We start from the raw sequence: 20,639 nt of genomic DNA, 5'->3' as shown, positions 1-20,639 counted from the left end.
ACATATGCCCGGGTGAGCCAATGCCCGTAAAAAAAAAAAGTACTGTATATTACTGAGGTTAAGTCACCCCTAGCTTATTTCTACCCTAGTATAACCACCCTAACCTAACGCTAACTAAACCGAACATAACCTAACCTATCTTAATCTAACCAAACCTAACTCAACCGAACATAATCTAAATTATCCTTGGCGATTCTAAATTACCAAACCTACCTGAACATAACCTAACCAAATAATCTAAATCGATAAACCCCTTTAGGAGGTTTAAGTCAGGATATGGGTTTTCATACTTAAAAGGGGATCTTGTTCTCACCTTAAACAATTTTAGGTTTGGAAAAAAAGGATTTGGCAGGAAACAGAATGAAATAGGTCGAGAGAAAATGGGTTAAAATGAGGGCTCACGTGTATTAAATAGACCCAGTTGGCATGAAATAGTCTTAAAGTCAATTTAAAATGAGGATGATTAATAATATGATAAATCGAAATAAGTTTAATACACATAAAATAAGGTAAATTGAATAATCCCTAAATGAAAAATAGGATAAACGAACACACACACAAATGCTCAATTATATGATGGTAGCATACGCCTGAATTAATGTGTTACTTTGAGGCGTATTGCCGATTAAAACACAATTTGTATAACGCCGCTGGTAAAGTTTGGGTGCTCGCTTACCCCTGGTTTATCACCGGAGCCAACACATTTTTACACAAATACTTCGTTTTAATCTCGATGGCAGATTTACAACACCACCAGCCAGCATATCTCAGGTACAGAACGCGCTCGCGCGTTTGTGTGTGTGTGTGTGTGTGTGTGTGTGTGTGTGTGTGTAATAATAATAATAATAATAATAATAATAATTAACGGTTTATTGAAAGAGCTTGGCAGCCAGAAGGCTGAAAATATACAGTTACATATTTGGGGAATGGGTTTCGAATTACAAATAAGTAACATAAGTGATACAAATAAGATATATAATAACTAGATGGGGGAAAGCTCAAACTACAGTTCATTTCAACATAGTGACAGTGCAAGGAGTAGTGTTTACTGGGAGTGAATACACTGGTTTATTACAAGTTATTGATAATTTTTACAATGGTTGGGACTGGGCTGTTCTTATAGCGATCAGTTCGTGCACGTATGGGCTGGATGCGGTTGTGGTGTCGAACAGCAATTCTCGGGCTAGGGATCTCAGGTGGTAGTAGGAGCCGGTGTCGAGGATGGTGTAGAAGCTTCTTACCAAATTTGCAGATGAGGTCGTGGTGATGGTCAGTGAGAGTCGAAAGGGTCAGTGTGTGTGTGTGTGTGTGTGTACCAAATTTGCTGCACAAGGAAGACAGTTAGAGAGACTCCTTCACCTTGTCGTCGTCATCAAACTAATTACGGTTCCTTAAAACTAATCTATTGTCCAGGGGAGCTTAGAGTCAGGTAAGATTCAGTTGACATACACATTATAATGTTTTTTTTCTATACTACAATAATACTTAAGGTCTCTCATCACGTAATAAGGTTTTAGTAATTAATCTATTCATAATACGTTAACAACAACAACAACAACAAAAATCAATTAAAGATAACTAAGTGTTGTTTTATATCCGTTTAGCCTTGAGTAAAATTGAGTTGGAACTTTTCTGAATCCTCCTCCACTTAACGTTAAAATGGTTCAAACACAAGGTAGGAAGTAGGAGGTAAAGACACACCACAAGTAATTAACTTATAATAAATGTAAGTAACTGCTTATATTATTACTTCACAAGATAATGTAAGTCATGAGGGAAATACACACACACACACAAAGATATAAATCAGAATCAAACAATCGATAATATATACATGAATAAGAACGAGTCCCCAAATACACCAATAAAAAGCTAAGTTATACCAAGTCAGAATAATCTCCGTACAGCTCTTTTTTAACTATGTAAGACAAGACTGATACTCAGGTGACCAGTAGAAACAGCTGACGACTGTGTTGAGGCGTATATCCTTGGGTCACTTAGCACTACCCTGGCTGGGATTTCTATCAGACCTGAACTTCTTCCACTGTTCCGCCGAGTATTTATGGACCGAGGGAGTGGGAGGAGTCTGGGATTTAGGCGGGAACCTTAACTAAACTAATCACCGTGCCAGTATTCAAGCCCTTTAATTTTTTGTATTATTTTGTTATAAAAATTCATAGGGTCTTTAATATCACCTTTATATTGTCAATTTTAATATTTTTCTATTTAGCACCTTTTAAATATTCACTGTAGATACAAATGAACGTGTGGTTTATTCGGTGGTCAAACAGGTAGGATAACCATTTGTCAGTGTCGGACCACCGGCAAGTTTTGTAATATACAGTACATGCTTACATACTGTATAGTGAAAGATGAGAATTCGTCATTATATGTATGTATGTATGTATGTATGTATGTATGTATGTATGTATGTATGTATGTATGTGTAAGCCAGATCACCGTCGACAAGTATTTCCATACTCCACCAAAGCAGAATTTAATCAAGTTGAAAGCATCTTCGTTCTTTTATAGCGCTTGTGTCCCCACGAAGCAATGTTCTGCTCGAGTCCAATTTATATCCCCAAACCTTATACGGTGTGTGTGTGTGTGGGGGGGAGCAAGAGCCTCTTAGAACACAGACTCCTTCATCACCAATCAGATACCAGGGACCACAGGCTCTCCAAACGCCCCTAGCTGTCTCGTATATATGCTGATGACCCGCTTCCCGCTTGTGAGGCGAGGGGTCAGTTTCAGAATACTGATATATGTTGACGGTACCTTGCTGTTTGGACGACGAAGAGGTAAAAGAAGAGCCAATTTAGAATTTTTTTTATTCATATCCTTAACCTAACCTAACCCTAACGATAACTTAACCTAACCTAACCTAAACTCGAGTGAGAGACATCGTAAAGACATTTGTCAATTTCATTACACTAGTTATCAAAACAAGATCTGGCTCAAGAACTACATTTCACTAAACATTTTTTTGGATGTTAATTTCGAATATGATAATGTTTATGATGTGCGAGGTGAGGTGTTTGTTTGTATGGCCACCCGCTACAGAGGAAGGTGTGCACTAACTTTTTAATCTAAAATATAAATAAATGGTTATATGTACTTTATAATGGAACAAACCGTAATAAATAAGTTATTGTATATGTATATTGACTCAACGAATATACACTTGATGTTGAGAAATTATTTGTGAAATATTTCTTCGCGCTCATTAAACACATCATCGGTAATTACTCGGGAAAATAATTATCATCATGACTGCAAAAAGTGAATTTGACACACATGAGGTTCTGTGTCTTTATAAACAGTAAGAAGTTATTGGATGAGTATTTTATAGTTGCCAACCTTGATGGAAACCAAACACGGAATTAGTTTTGTTGTCGTTGATCCAGAAATTCATCATCATTTTGAAGAGTTCTTATGTGAACCACTGAAAATTATTCCCTTCAATTCAGGATCTGTAATGCCGGGAATGTGTCAGACAATAATGGAATCCACGACAGACTTTGTGTGATGAGACCAAGAGTTGATACTATGCTGTCCAGGAATAAGAATTTCACGAGGAGGCCAGTCAGTCTTCATGTGTAGCTCAGCTGTCCTAGAGACAAAGAAATCAGCAAGATTTCGTGAACCCACTTTGTATATCAACAAGGAATCCAACCACTTTCATGTCACCACAGATGTACAGGGTATATCACTTGTAGTTTTCATAACAAACAGCATTAAGAAAAATCATCATGTTTTCATTTGTGTTTTCCATGTGAACAGAAAATGCAGACAACTGATAAAACATACACACTCTGTACAGAAAAAGCGCGACCCGATAGGACAACAAATATATATTCGACATTAGCGCCTCACTATACAGGTAGAATACAGTTACTACCGAGTCTCAAGTAAAAATGTGTTAGCTATGGTGATAACTTTTATATTGAGGATCGTCAAGTGAAATAATATTTGTTCTAGGTTACAACTGGCAGAACCTAGTTTATTGTGCAAAAGCCACTACAGAGCAGAGCTAACATAGGGTGTTTATAATAGAGCCTTTGAATGCTACAGAGTATTTCCAAAACATTTATTGTGTAGTTCTATACATAGAGGTTGACTTACTCACATCTACGGCAGCGACAGACTGCAGTGTGAGGCCATAATACTCTATGTCTGGCCTCACACTTTGTTATTCACACACACTGTGTGTTTAATTCTATGCACAGGAAATGACTTAACTATTATGTGTAAAAAAGTGGATACCATCTTAATATGTCAGGTATCTTACCATTAGAGATAAATTACTGTTAAATACATATTACACAAAATAGAGGTAAGTGACGATTTAGCCTTAAAAAGGAACTAATGAGAAAATACGATACAAACATCGTGGCAATAATAATAATAATAATAATAATAATAAAGTTAATAGTGTTACAGTAATAGATATACAACACTGTTACCGTATACAGGTACTACCTTACATTGTGTATATTCATGCTGACCTGTATACCTGTATAGTATCAATCAATGTTGTACTGCTTCCCCATTATACTTATATTTTTCAATTCCACTGTAATTTATGTATATACTTATAATATAAAAAATAATAATAAATAAATAAAATAAATAAATATTGAAGTGATAACCGTGGTAACATTATGAGATGTTCTTATTACCACCATGCTATTGTACTATTCCAGATGATACTAAATGTTACATAATACTTCCTTGAGATAAATGTACAGTATATATCAGGTGCCTACAGGAGAGCTCAGGTTCTCAATTGGCTCATCCATGTTAATATTGTTATTATTATCCACTCTGTACCTGTGTTTTTCTGACTAAATAAACTGTTTCAATCAATAACGAACAAAAGTCTCTCAAGGAAGTATTTTTGTTTTCTTTGGTGTTGCTTGACAGAAAATGATAAACGCCTCAAAGGGGTAACTCGTTCATTTTTTAATTTTTTGTACGAAGTATACCAGAGTCCATGAAGATAGCCTTGCCGCCCTTAAGTCTGTATATAGATAGTATTAAGGGTGAGATTCAGGGTACTGTCAACAACACTAGTCAAGGGACAGACGAGGCGAGACGGTGAAGAAATTTCGTTCATTTTCCTGATTGATATTAAGGTGAAAAGTACGAATAATTGTGATACATTTTGTAATATGGCGTACAACATAGCAAGACATTTAATATATTGGGGTATTTTAAACTTAATTTTCTCTTTATTGAAGATTTTTGAGTGTTAATGGTTTGGTATCCTGTCATCTCCCTGTCTATTTTCCATTCCTGTCCAGCTGCTCCTTCCCCGTCACTGCATTATTACCCACATTCTCCCTGTCCGTAACTGCATTGCTACTCTTATCTTTTTTTCCCAAGGATTTCTTCAGGCATATTCCATTTCCTTCTTTAAGTTTTGATTAAACAGCCATGGCAGAGAGAGGACGGGGCCGCCGCCAGAATAGCCTTGCTACTTGACCAGAAGTGATCCAGCAGAGGTCGATAATTGTTGGTCACTACCTTGGTGGCCATTTAATCTCTGAGAACAGCAGAGATTTTAGCATCAACGGGAAGACAGCGCAACGATGGATTAGGGAGGTATTACGAGGAAGAGGGCAGTGTCATGACACACACACTAGACCTGGCCGCCCTCATATATTTGGAGACTAATTGTTTTTGAAGCCATCGAGAGGAAATGTACAGAAGTGTAGGAGTCAATCAAGAGAAGGGGAGACATTTGTAGTTACTTGGTTGACTCTATGACCTCACGCCTAATGGAAGTAATTAGGAAGTAATATATATATATAAAACTACGGTTATGCTCGTATATAGTTTGGTGTCGTAGTTAGACCTTCAATAGACTCAACTAAAAGGTGTGGTCAAGTGAGTGTATGATACGCGTCTAGAGCCAGCAGGTGGGTGGGAAGAGGCGGTGTGAGGAAAGTGATGAAACCCGTAGCGGGTGAAGGCGGTGAACGGCGGTCATTTTGAGCACTTGAACCTCCTCCTCCTCCACCTCCTCTTCCTCTACCTCCTCCTCCTCTTCCTTCTTGTATCTTGTAGGAGGAACTGAAGGAATCAAGGAAGAGTGAAAAGAACGTACAATAAGCCTTCCTGAAATTTCTGTTACTGGCTGCATAGACGAGAAAATTGACACCATACTGTAGCCAATACACCATGTAGATGCTGATCCCGGCGGCTGGCACGTGGTGGCTGTAGCAGGGGAAGAGGGTGGTGATGTTGTACACGGCGTTGGGGATGACGCAGACGAGGAAGAGGAACAGTAACCCCAGAACCAGCACTGTAGATCGCCAGGTTGCTCTTCTGCGCTTTTCCTCTAACACTCTTGACCTACAGGTAAAGTAGGAGAAGAATTTAGTCATGATCACCTGAGGATCAGACACTCTAAGCTTATTTTCAACCTGAATAGAAAACACCTCAGCTTATTTTACCACGCACAGCAAAAACATAAAACCCACGTTTAGCAACAGACCTTAATTCAAATACAGCAATTGCCAACGTACATATGAGAGGATAGAAGTCTTCTCTTATTGGCCCAGATCTGGTAGATGATACTGCAACAGCCAATCAGCATCAAGGCACAGGGCAGGAAAGTCTCAATAGTAAAGAAGTAGAGTTTGTTCATATTGTTCACCATATCACACTTGAATCCTATCTTATCGTAGTCATAGTAACTCTGTTGAAGCATTGTGGAGGTTAGACATAGTTGTAGAGGAGTGGTGGTAGTTAGGTTAGCGAGTAGTGGCTGCTGTAGACATAGAGTAGTTATACACCATATAGTATATACGACAAATTGCAGTAAGAAAACAAAGTTGTCTACATTTATGTCTATTAAGTATATTTTACTATTTATATCCACAAGTACAAGAAGTTCTGTCGATAAATTGTTGAAGTTAAAGTCAATTATGGTGACCATGTTGACATCTGAATCGTATAGACACAGTTGAACGAAGCACACAGCCCAGACCATGGTGTTGTATAGGCTGGGTGAAAGGGAGTCGGTGGAGAGCAAGGATCCTACTGACCTAACCTGATAATTAAACACTCTAATGCTAACCTAGCCAAACATAACCTAACTTAACCAAACTTTAACCTAACCTAAACTAGCCCAGCGTCTCCTCTTCCTCTCTTCTTCTCCTCTCCCTTCCCTCCTCCCTCATAGGATTTTCGAGATAGCTAACACCTCGTCCATCACGCCTCTGTCCATCTTAGATCATCCCACACTGCCGACCTCCCTAGAATTTTCTTTACTCTCTCTCTCTCTCTCTCTCCCCGTTTCATGATGTTAATGTCTCATTCGTTCCCCCAACGTGACCCAACAGTCCGTATATACAATTCTAAACTCCTCCTCATTGTGTTGGTGCACCACAGAACACCTAAACATTACTCACCTCAACATATTTTTCACCTCACGATTAAACGCCCAAATGTTAATCTAACCTTATCTAAACTACATACTGTACATACAACCATACATACATACATACTGTACATACATACACATAAAGCATATATACACATAATAGATTGATGTATAGAGATAGATAAATAGATAGCTTAAAACAAGAGAGAGAGAGAGAGAGAGAGAGAGAGAGAGAGAGAGAGAGAGAGAGAGAGAGAGAGAGAGACTCACATTAATGATAGCGTCCATCTGCAACAGGATAGCGCCCACCCAACACAGGCAGATCAGTTTACACGTTGATTGAGGTGTAAATAAGCGAGCACTTCTACACCTGCCTAGGTCGATGCAACGCTGCAGTGTCAGGAGGCCTAAAGTCATCCACTCAATGAGGGCGTTGAGGTAGCGGAAGGTGGCCACGCCCGTACAGTAGGCCTTGTCAGGGGTGATGATAGTGGCGTTGATTGAGGCGGTGAAGGCGAATTGGTAATTGAGGGCTGTGAGGGGTAGGTTAATAGCGCAGTAGAGGAAGTCACAGAGGCTAAGGTGAAGGAGTAGTAACGTATCACTTTCCAATTTAATGACAGGTTGAGTCTTCTTCCTCGAGCAGTGAGACTCAATACTGGTCCTTCGTCTTAGTCCGAGATATAGTTGGTGTGTGATGGTAGCCATAGTGACAGCATTACCCACTCCCCCGATGAAGCACAGTGACCAAGCCCATACTTGTGCCACTCTTATTAATTCTGTGGGTGGTGATGATGATGGTGGTGACTCTCCGGACATGTTAGAGGACCGAGATATTGTTTGTGTTTTGTTTTTGTCTCAGTGAACACCACCAATACTGAGAACACTGAAGGTCACTCGCAATACAACTGAAACACTAAAATACATTACTCATTTAATCTACTCCAGCTTCATACACAACACGTACTGGAGTCAACGATGGTGCAGGAGTGTAAGTCAGGACATTCGACAAGTAACTGAGATGTAACTCGAGCAACCTACGTATATAAAGTCAGATGTTCCGGGGCGTACTCGATCAACTGACGTAGACAACATTTTCTTATCACAGACTCCTCCTCCTCCTCCTCCTCCTCCTCCTCCTCCTCCTCCTGCTTCTTCTCCTACCTCCTGCCTCCTCCTCCTCCTCTCCTCCTCCTCCTCCTGCTTCTTCTCCTACCTCCTACCTCCTCCTCCTCCTCCTCCTCCTCCTCCTCCTCCTCCTCCTCCTCCTCCTCCTCCTGCTTCTTCTCCTACCTCCTCCTCCTCCTCTCCTCCTCCTCCTCCTCCTCCTCCTCCTCCTTCTTCGTACTGAGAGGAAATATAGATCTTATCACCTCTGAAATAAAATTTTGGATATTTTTATCAATTAAGGTGAGATGAGTATTATGATAATGACGTTTGTGTTAGTTTTGTAAATAATGGTGACAAATCCTTAAGTGATCTCAACAGTGGAGCTTGGTTAGGTTAGGTTTGGTTAGGTTAGGTTTGGTTAGGTTAGGTTTGGTTAGGTTAGGTTGTGCTATCAGTGACACATGGTAAGGTTGGCGACTTAACACAGAAGCCTTGCAGTAAAGTACAAATTATCCAAGAACCTTAAGGCTGTTGCGTTACACACCAAATGAGTCGAGTCATATCGAGTCTCGGCTCTACGTGACTCGCCATTCAAGAGGATATTATTTTGTTGGTAATTTTGCGAAAACCGTCAATTCATGAATACGAACAGATCCATTTTGTCATCAGTCATCGTGAGTCTGTTGTGGTGTATCTCTCAGTTAACAATAAGATCTAATATTTATATTTCTCAATATAATGTTTCATAATATTTTGTTCAATATTATCCTTCAAATATTAGTTTAACTGTCAATATTATGTTTCAAATCAAATACTGTACAAACTTTACCTTAAAAATGTGGCTATTCTTTCCTTTAAGTCCAATGGCACGCCTGAAGTTTGTGGTCATTGTCTTTACAGATATTCCTGTCATATTAACCAGCTTCTTCAAGTTTTCCATTGTTATTCATTGTTATTCTGAAGAAACTGTAAAATTTGTCTGGGTGATTTAACATGTCTGGAAACATATGACTAAAGATACCAAAATCTGGTCTTTTGATGGTGAGTTCATGAACCCATACTCGGTTCCTCTTCCTCCTATGAACAGAGTAAGTAAGGCTGAGAGAGAAGGTGTGTCCATACCGCTTGACATCTCAGAGGATACTGACAAACGTGACTCTTTTGACTCCAGTGACTCAACTCGACTCGTTTGGTGTGAACGCAGCCTTAGAGTATCTGTCGTTCACAAGTGACTATTCCTGCCTCTCTGTGTACAGTACACGAGAGACTGTGAGTGTCTCTGTAAGTGTAGCTGTAGTTGATTGCTAACCACAATACATAAGTCAGTCGCTTTCAGCCCGTTTGTCTGTCTATTTTATCTGTCTACCTGACTGTCAATCTGTCTCTTTATTACTCTTTTATTCCCTTATCTTCAACCTGTCACTGGCACCACTCACCGTCTCATTAAGCTTTCATATGCCTAATGGGTTTGTCTGTCATCAGTAAGAGAGACAGTACTTGACAATCGTTAATATCTAAGTGTGTCAAGATTAGTGGCACGCTTTTTCCTGTCTGCCTGTCTGCCTGTCTGTCTGTCTGTCTGTCTGTCTGTCTGTCTGTCTGTCATTACTTTACATTTAGTGTTTTTTTTGTTACATACTCTCTCTGGCTTTAATGACCTTATGTTTACAGGTGTTAAATGGCCACTGGTGATAAATGGCCACAGGTGTTAAATGGCCACTGGTGTTAAATGGCCACAGGTGTTAAATGGCCACAGGTGTTAAATGGCCACTGGTGATAAATGGCCACAGGTGTTAAATGGCCACAGGTGTTAAATGGCCACAGGTGTTAAATGGCCACAGGTGTTAAATGGCCACAGGTGTTAAATGGCCACTGGTGTTAAATGGCCACAGGTGTTAAATGGTCACAGGTGTTAAATGGTCACAGGTGCTAATATAAGGCTGTACAGTAATTAAATAGCTCTTATATATTCCCGTTTATTAAATATTGAAGAATAAATATGTACAGACAGGAACCGTTTAGTTTACTATATACAGAGCTAATGTATGTATGTATGTATGTATGTATGCATGTACGTATGTATGTATGTATGTATGTATGTATGTATGTATGTATGTATGTATGTATGTATGTATGTAAAATACTACTACTAATAATAATAATTAATTAACGGTTTATTGAACAAGTTCTGAAGCCCGAAGGCTGAAAATATGCATTGGACATAAATGACTTATTACATACATTGACATTGGTGGTTTAACAAAGCCTTCATTAGAGAATGGTAAAGGAACATACAGTGAACATACAGATTAATGTTTACAGTGGAGGTCACGTAGATCTTGTGAGCTGAGGTGTTGAACAGCAGACACGTAGTGTAGTAACTCCCTCACAGATGGTGTTATGAGGGGCATCACGTGGAGTAGTAACTCCCTCACAGATGGTGTTATGAGGGGCCTCACATGGTGTAGTAATTCCCTCACAGGTGGTGTAATGGGGGGCATCACGTGGTGTAGTAGTTCCCTCACAGATGGTGTTATGAGGGGGCCTGATGTGGTGTAGTAATTCCCTCACAGGTGGTGTTATGAGGGGCCTGATGTGGTGTAATAATTCCCTCACAGGTGGTGTTATGAGATGCCTGATGTGGTGTAGTAATTCCCTCACAGATGGTGTTATGAGGGGCCTGATGTGGTGTAGTAATTCCTCACAGGGTGGTGTAATGGGGGCATCACGTAGTAGTAGTTCCCTCACAGGTGGTGTTATGAGGGGGCCTGATGTGGTGTAGTAATTCCCTCACAGGTGGTGTTATGAGGGGCCTGATGTGGTGTAGTAATTCCCTCACAGGTGGTGTTATGAGGGGCCTGATGTGGTGTAGTAATTCCCTCACAGATGGTGTTATGAGGGGCCTGATGTGGTGTAGTAATTCCCTCACAGGTGGTGTTATGATGGGCCTCACGTGGTGTAGTAACTCCCTTACAGATGGTGTTATGAGGGGCCTAATGTGGTGTAATAATTCCCTCACAGATGGTGTTATGAGGGACCTCACATGATACTGTAGCAACTCATTCACTACGTGGTGTGATAGCATCATGGGGACACCACGTGGTCTGGTGTCACAGCACCTCACTCGCTCCAGTGAGTGAGGTGTGGCCCCAGGCCTCCCTATGTGTGAAGGTTAGCTTGGGTACGACTCAGCTGTTACTGTCGAGTTGTTTTTTACTGACTTAAGCACTGTTCACCACTGTTCACCACTATTCAACACTGGTTCCATTCCTTTCCTAAATGAAATAGTAACTTCTGGCGAGAACTTGTTGATATTCCGGTGGAGAGGAGGGTTCAGGGGAGGGATTTGGTATGGGTCAACATAACAGTTGACGTGGCTGCTGTCAGAGCAGCGCCAGGTACGTCTTGACCCTTCGGTGGTCAAGGATGAAGTGTATGTATGTATGTATGTATGTATGTATGTGAGAGAGAGTAATATTTCTTAAGATTGGGTCAAGAAACAGCAAGTCAAATATAGTTAAGTATCCTTAGCAAATAAGGAGGTAGACAAATGATAAATGTCACTAATAGCCTATATATAATTATATTTATTTATTTATTTATGGCTATATATCTGCAAGACATTCTTATTTTTTATAATAATGGTCCTTGAAGGGTTCAACCATCTTCCTTAATGGGTTCAACCATCAGATTTTTAAACCATTATTCGCTCTTATCTAACCTAACCTAACCTAACCTAACCTATGCCAACTTAGATTGTTTCTAATATGATAAGTGACAAGTGAGGCAGCTAACGCGGTAAAACAAAACGTGTATGGGTGAGTGAAGGACCAGATGAGTGACTTAAGAGTTAAACTGAAGGGGAGGACATGAGGAGAAAGTGAGTAATGGTAAGTAGCTATGAGGAAATTGTGAGTAATGTGAGTAAATGGTCGACAAATGGAGTTACACCTGGGTATTAAGTGAGGTATACAAGGGCTCGGGGTCACACGGCGCCTCTACCAGGAAAAGGTTCTCCTGAGCTTGTTCTTAGCATCTCGATGGTCCTTGTTAGGTGAGCTCTCCTGACTGCTTTTCCTTACCAGAACCTCTGTGCTGGATGACGAAGACAGGCTTATGGAACACGTCCTGGTCAGTGGAGGTGGTTTCCCTTTATGTTCCTGCAGGGAAATTTTGCTCAGCTCCTTCAGATAACCCGGCCTGGTGAACGACGAGACGGTGCTGGAGGGAGAATTGTTTTGGCTGACGTAGTCACTCTGGATCTCTTGAAGTCTCTCCTCCTCACACTCTGAAGGCGTTTTAAACCGCGACTCCCTCAAGGTTTGAAGATTCTGGCTGCCGGAGATGGCGTAAATCTGCACGCTGGTCGGTTCAGTTTTCAAACAAGGCGGAAGTTGTCGGGGAATCTCTCGACATAACAAGAACGAGAGGAACTGACAGTAGGCACTGCGATACTTCTCATTGCTTACCACGTAGATGAAGTTATTGATACAATACTGGAGCCAATAGATGCAGTAGAGGACAATGCCCACCTCCTTGTGTTTGTTGACCTTGTTACCCAGGGAGATGTTGTACACGCAGATGGGGATGACACACACCAGGTACACCATCAGCAGCTCCACGATCACCCGGGTGGTGCGACTACGGCGAAGAGCTATTGTTCGTTGAGTCGACCGAGACCTGCAGAGAATAACAACCACATATTAGTATTGGACCCGTACCTGTCCATCCCACCCGAAGGACCTGGCCACCCCACCCTCAGGACCTGACCACCCCACCCTCAGGACCTGACCATCCCACCCTAAGGACCTGGCCACTCCACCCTAAGGACCTGTCCACCCCACCCTCCAGGATCTGTCACCCCCCACCCTCAGGACCTGACCACCCCACCTTCCAGGACCTGACCATCCCACCAGGACCTGGCCACTCCACCCCTGGGGACCTGTCACCCCACCCTCAGGATCTGTCCCACCCCACCCTAAGGACCTGTCCACCCCCACCCTCAGGACCTGGCCACCCCACCCTCAGGACTGACCCACCCCACCCTCAGGACCTGGCCACACCCTACCCGAAGGACCTGGCCTCCACCCTAAGGACACAACCACCCCACCCTCAGGACCTGACCATCCCACCCCTGGGACATTACCCCACCCTAAGGACCTGACCATCCCACCCCTAAGGACCTGACCACCTCAGGACCCTGCCCGCCACCTAAGGACCCACATTGCATCCCACCCTGGGACCTGACCACCCCACCCCTAAGGACCTGACCGCCCACCCTAAGAGCCTGACCACCCCCACCCTCAGGACCCTGACCATCCCACCCCTAAGGACCTGACCACCCCCACCCCTAAGGACCCTGACCATCCCACCCTAAGGACCTGGCCACCCCACCCTCCAGGACCTGACCATCCCACCCTAAGGACCTGACCACCCCACCCTAAGGACCTGTCACCCCCCACCTCAGGATCTGTCCACCCCATCCTCAGGACCTGACCACCCCACCCTCAGGACCTGGCCACTCCACCCTAAGGACCTGACCATCCCACCCTAAGGACCCGACCAACTCACCTGAGAAGAGAGAGGATATGATTGCTACTGCTGTACACCTGCATAAGGATGATGATGTAACCAATAAGAATCAGTATACAGGGCACCATACTCTCTAGGGCGAAGAACATGACTCGGGGGGAAAGCCACTTGCTATGGATCCCGCTGCAGATGAAGTCACATTTCACGTAGTCTGGGTTGTAACCAAAGGTTCCGAAATTCTGTGAAGATATGATTATTGTCATTGCTGTTAGTGTTACTATTATTGTTATAGTTATTATTATCATAAGTGCAGCACAATCACTTGCAAAACCCATCAGCTGTAATCTATCCGAAGAAGCCAGAGAGAGAGAGAGAGAGGGAGAGAGAGAGAGAGAGACATGCAGCTAGCCATTAAAACTCACATACCCCAGTTAGTGTAGGAAGCTGACAAGTCATCCCCAGCAGCCAGATGATACAGCAGTAGGCGGCAGTCTTACGGGATGTGAACCAGGAGCTAGGTGCTCTACTGTGCCGATAGTTGTATATCGTGACGCACCTGAACCACACCAACAACAGGTAAACATAAACAACTGAAACTTGATGATTAGCATAAGTGATAACTGAAACACCTGCTTAAAGAACAAGTGAATATTGAAACAGTTGAAACTTTAGGACAAGAACAGGTAAAGTATGAAACACAACTTGTACTATACCTCTCCAGAGCCATCAGGCCCAGGGTGGTCCATTCAACGATAGCGTTGGTGTACCGTAAGAAGGCCGATAGCTGACAGGCCGAATCACCCTCCACCCAAGGACACTGAAATGGTTAAAGCAGGTTGTAAACTATCATCTACTACTCTCTCTCTCTCTCTCTCTCTCTCTCTCTCTCTCTCTCTCTCTCTCTCTCTCTCTCCTCACCTCTTCAGTGTTGTTCATCTTGTTATTGTAGAGACGATAGTAGGTAGTGAACATGAACGGTAGACTGATGGATGAGTAGAACAAGTCAGCGAGCGCCAAGTTGATAATCAGTACAGTGTCGGGTGTCATGTCTTTGATGTACCTGAAATAACACACCTGCATTGAAACACACCTGTTATATTATTTTATGTACCTGAAACACACTTATGTCATCAAAACTGAGGCCCATCAGAACTGGGGCCCATCAGAACTACATCCTCTCAAAACTGAGGCCCATCAGAACAACAGTAGATCCCATTAGAACTAGATCATATCAAAACTGGGCCATCAGAACAAGAGTAGATCCCATCAGAACTACATCCTATCAAAACAGGGGCCCACCAGAAGTACAGAAGATTCCATCAGAACTGAATCCTATAAAAACTAAGGCCCATCAGAACTACATCCCATCAAAACTGAGGCCCATCAGAAGTACAGAAGATCCCATCAGAACTAGATCCTATCAAAACTTGGGCCCATCAGAACTAGAACCTATCAAAACTGAGGCCCATCAGAAGTACAGAAGATCCCATCAGAACTAGATCCTATCAAAACTTGGGCCCATCAGAAGGAAGAGGAAGAGAAGGTGAAGGAGGAGGAGGATGACAAAGAAGATTAAGAAGAGGAAGGTGAAAGAGGAAGAGGAGAGGAAGAGGTAAAGGAAACCAAAGAAGAAGAAGAAGAAGAAGAATGAGGAATTTAAACACACACACACACACACACACACACACACACACACGCCATCATCATCACCAACACTTCACATGACTCTCCAACACTATCACCAACACTCACCTGACTCTTCTTGGTATACGGAATTGGTGAGCCAGAGTACATAAAGTAAGGAGGTTAACGACCCGATGATCATCACACAAAAGGACACCACCATCCCTAAGTTCACCGCCCATTCCTTAGGTACTTCGCTGCAGTCAGATGCTGAAGAAGAGGAGGATGACGTTGCTGATGGTGAGGAGGAAGAGGAAGAGGAGGAGGGGGATGAAGAGGAGGAGGAGGAAGAAATGGTTTGGGTGAGGTAGTAATCGGGGTGAGTTATTATATCAGGTAAGGACGATGGTAGAATGAATTCCATCTTTTGCTGTGATATATGTTTCGCCCCTTTGTCTTGGTCAAAGGTAAACTATTTCACTTCTTTAGTCTTCTCTGTCTTTCTTTCTTTCTTCTTCTTCTTTTTTTCTATTTACAAAGAAATATTCCTTACGTTAGTTTAACTTCAATTGAATCCTCTTCTATTTTCAAATATGTTATATAAAAAAAAAACATATCTTGTTTGCTTACTAAGGGTTGAAGGGGTTACCAGACTTATAAACACTAAAATACAAGCACAATTAACATGATTTTTCCTTCACGGGATCAATGCCATTGTGACAGACTGGGTAATCGTTTCTCAAGTGGGATGTCAAGGCCCTTGGTATGACAGTGAGAGGAGAGAATACGTGACCTGTTCCTTGTCTGATCTTCACAACACTAACAGCGTACGGACACTAACACCATCTGTTATCGCACGGGTGTAGGTGTTGGCAGTTGGTGGTAGGTGGTGGTGGTGGTGGTTTCCTTCTGTGATAACCCGTATCTTTATCTCCTGAAAAAAGATAGGAACAAAAAAATATTAATTTTTACTCATTAATGAAGAAAATTTGTGTTAACTGTGGACCTATAGGGTATTATTATTATTATTATTATTATTATTATTATTATTATTATTATTATTATTATTATTATTATTATTATTATTATTATTATTATTATTATTATTATTATTATTATTATTATTATTATTATTATTATTATTATTATTATTATTATTATTATTATTATTATTATTATTATTATTATTATTATTATTATTATTATTATTATTATTATTATTATTATTATTATTATTATTATTATTATTATTATTATTATTATTATTATTATTATTATTTGCAGTAGTAGTAGTAGCCGTATAGATCTGCAGCTCAATTAACTTAACACAGCTAGGATAGCTACTTATGGATTAGAATATTTAATTTTAAGTTAATAAAATGGACGATGGTGTGGCTATTGGGGGAGGCTGGAGGCCACGTAGTAGTAGTAGTAGTAGTAGTAGTAGTAGTAGTAATAGTAGTAGTAGTAGCAGTAGTAGCCTCTAAGCCAGACTGGCCGAGGTATTAGCAGAATAATAGAAGCAGCAGCCCCGAAGCTACGTTGCAGCCTGGTTGAGATGTCACCTGTCTTTCTATATACGTTGTCTTAACTCAGGGAACGAGACCACCATTATCATCAACATGTTTATCATTACAACAGACAGTGATGCTTACCTTCATGTGAGAGTCATGTTCACGACGACTCAACAAGGCTCGTTATCGCTCCTCAACCACACGGAACAAGACAACAACACCCTACAAGAACCATTCATGTCTTGTTCACCTCACACAACCCACTTCAACCTTGGCCAATATCAGTCGTATCCTACATCCTGGTCAGATAGATAGATAGATAGATAGATAGATAGATAGATAAATAGATAGATAGATAGATAGATAGATAAATAGATAGATAGATAGATAGATAGATAGATAGATAGATAGATAGATAGATAGATAGATAGATAGATAGATAGATAGATACAGTGCAGGTATACAAACACCAAGATTCATTGCGTACTGTGTAGGTGACTGGATGGTACGATAGCTTAACACCTTGAGTACGATCACTGACCACCATTGTTATCTACTGATGATAGACGAATATTCAGTTATACTTCATGATGTCTTCGCTGACAATATCCTTCAACTTATGTTATCATTGACTGTCGGTAATATTGTCCGCTATCAGTTACTGGGGAAGAAATACAGTATTTTGTGTGTGTGTGTGTGTGTGTGTGTGTGTGCGTCTGTCTGTTTGTTTATATATCTTTCTTTCTCTCTAAGTTTGATGTGTTGAAACAGACAGACGAGCGAGAGAAGAAGAGAGAGAGAGAGAGAGAGAAAATCCATTTATTCCTAGACATTTATAAAAACAATCCCATAAAAGGTGGCCAGGTCGCCCAAATTCCTTCAACTATCACCTAATCTGTTGGCGCTCAGTGTGATACAGTAAGTCATATATCGCCAGGTAATTAAAGACGAAAAATATTAACTTGACCTTTTAATATTAGAGTTTGAATCACCTGACAAAATTATTATTATTATTAGTAGTAGTAGTAGTAGTAGTAGTAATAAGTAGTAGTATTAGTAGTAGTAGTGCAAGATGTTTCTACGCCAGACTCGCGGAGTTGATCTCCGAACAGAAGCAGCAACCCAAGTTTAGTTACAGCGGATGAGATGTCGACTGTCCTTCTCTCTCCTTCGGTCGGCTTTGCTCTGCCTTAGGGGCGAGGCTTCTGCCCTACTCCGACAACTGCTGCAGATATTGACTATGAGGGCTGTCACTGAATGCCGCATAGATCTGAGGCTCAATTAATTACAGATAGGATAGCTTCTTATGTATTAGGATATTTAATATTAAGGTAATTAAATGGTGGCGAAGGTGTGGCTATTGGGGGAGGCTGGAGGCCACGAAAAAAAAAATAGTAGTAGTAGTAGTATCAGTTCCTCTGCCTAATACCTTTATCAGTGTCAACATTAGCAGTTTTCTGAAATTTGGTCACTCAGATATCTTGCATAAGAGGTAAATCACTAAGTATACCGCCACCACATCTTAATCTTCTCTTTGTTCGGTGATTATTGGAGATATTTCTACTATTTAATTACTGTTAGAGTTAGATGTTAGTGAAGACTTTCTTAATACCAATAGTCGTAGGAAGGAAGGTGGTGGTGGGTTAAGATGTTCGGTTATATTATTAGAACGGAAGATAAATATTGGGGGAAGGGATTTACCTGTAGATTCGCCCCTACCTTATTCCACCCTAATATTAACCTAACCTAACCTAACCACCTTATTCACCTAATATTAACCTAACCTATCCTTACCTAACCACTCTAATGTTAACCTAACACCAACCTAACCTAATTTAAACTAATCTAATCTAACAAAACCAAATCTAACTTAACCTGCAGTAATATAGCCTAATCTAACTTACCCTAACATAACCTATTCTAATTTAAACTAACAGGTCACCTAGGAAACGTTAGAAGGATTAAATCTTTAGGTGAAGTAAGGTGTGTGAGGGACAGGAGGAGAATATTCAGGTGATCATTTTGTGAGTGATACCGCAGGGTGAGAACTTTGGACCTCCCCTGGTAACTGGTAACACGCAAAATGTTCAGTGTTGGGAAAGATCCACGAACAATATGACCTTGTCATTCATTTTACATAGTGAATATAAACCTAGTAAAACCTTATTTATATTATGTAAAACTATCCTAGGGTCTTTTTTATGTTTATGTGGTTTTAACTACCAGGGTCATTAAGCACCGCTCATTACGTCTTAGTTTATACAAAAGACTAAAGTTATAACATTCACAACTATATTAGTAATCTTTTCATTCATTCTGAGTTGAATAAACTTTCTCTCGTCTTCGTAATCTCTTGCCGCCTTATCAGGTGTACAAAATCTAATTAGAAAAGCCACCTGACCTGAACCAGGCCCTGTTATCTCCTTAATAGGAAATATAAGTCATAATCTAGAGATATTTGCTGTTAGATATCCCAATCAGTCGGTTAGTCTTTGATATCATGGTAGGGAAGGAGGATAGAGGTTTGGTAGGGAAAGGGAGGATAGAGGTGTGTTTACCTGTCCATGGCGTTATCAATATGGCGGCCGCTGGACCCCGTGTTGTGTATATCTCTGCCATGTGACCTGTCTAGCATCAATCATGCTTATGCTACACTATCAGTATCCCAAACCCTCACAGGGGCCGATCTAGAACACGGACAGTGTCATAAGTAAGGGCTGTGTAGCATACAAACAATGATTATAGTCTATAAATAAGGACACACAAGGATAGAGTGTCACGTACAAACACGAACACTAACACAGAGTGACAACAGACAGAAATACTGTATGTATTAATAGTCAATATATTGAATTAACAAATGACGTCTGTTGAGAGAGAGAGGCACTGTCTTTTGAAAGCGAGAGAGAGAGAGAGAGACATACTGTACACTGTCTTTTGAAAGAGAGAGAGATAATAAGTAGATGCCAACTCTTGAGAGAGACAGGGACGGCAACTCTTAAGAGAGACAGGGACGCCAGCTCTTAAGAGACAGGGACGCCAGCTCTTAAGAGAGACAGGGACGCAGCTCTTAAAGACAGGGACGCCACCTCTAAGAGACAGGGACAGCAGCTCTTAAGAGAGACAGGGACGCCACCTCTTAAGAAGAGACAGGGACGGCAGCTCTTAAGAGAACAGGGACGCCACCTCTTGAGACAGGGACGCCAGCTCTTCAGAGAGACAGGACCCAGCTCTTAAGAGGAGACACCCACCTCTAAGAGAACAGGGACACCTCTAAGAGACAGGGACGCCACCTCTTAGAGAGACAGGACAGAGAGACAGGGACGCCACCTCTTAAGAGACAGGGACGCCATCTAAGAGAGACAGGGACGCCACCTCTTAAGAGACAGGGACAGCAGCTCTTAAGAGACAGGGACATCCACCTCTTAAGAGAGACAGGGACAACAGCTCTTAAGAGACAGGACGCC

At 41.4% G+C, this 20,639-nt stretch overlaps 1 protein-coding gene across 1 annotated transcript; it reads right to left on the bottom strand.

Moving 5' to 3' along the window:
• Window positions 1–11,902: 11,902 nt before the first annotated feature.
• LOC121864049 (G-protein coupled receptor moody-like) lies at window positions 11,903–16,512 on the bottom strand. The gene is made up of 6 exons (XM_042362946.1): window positions 15,788–16,512; window positions 14,954–15,095; window positions 14,749–14,852; window positions 14,462–14,591; window positions 14,075–14,274; window positions 11,903–13,183 (listed from the first exon to the last, which is right to left on the bottom strand). The coding sequence occupies exons 1-6, from the start codon at window positions 15,898–15,900 to the stop codon at window positions 12,502–12,504; spliced, it is 1,371 nt and encodes a 456-aa protein (XP_042218880.1). The 5' UTR covers window positions 15,901–16,512; the 3' UTR covers window positions 11,903–12,501.
• Between the last annotated feature and the right edge of the window lie 4,127 nt (window positions 16,513–20,639).

This window comes from Homarus americanus, unplaced genomic scaffold (genome assembly GCF_018991925.1).
Source record: "Homarus americanus isolate GMGI-L3 unplaced genomic scaffold, GMGI_Hamer_2.0 scaffold14720, whole genome shotgun sequence".
Taxonomy (NCBI): Eukaryota; Metazoa; Arthropoda; class Malacostraca; order Decapoda; family Nephropidae; genus Homarus; species Homarus americanus.
Note: the sequence above shows the minus strand (reverse complement) of the source record. Positions and strands in the feature narration are given on the sequence as shown.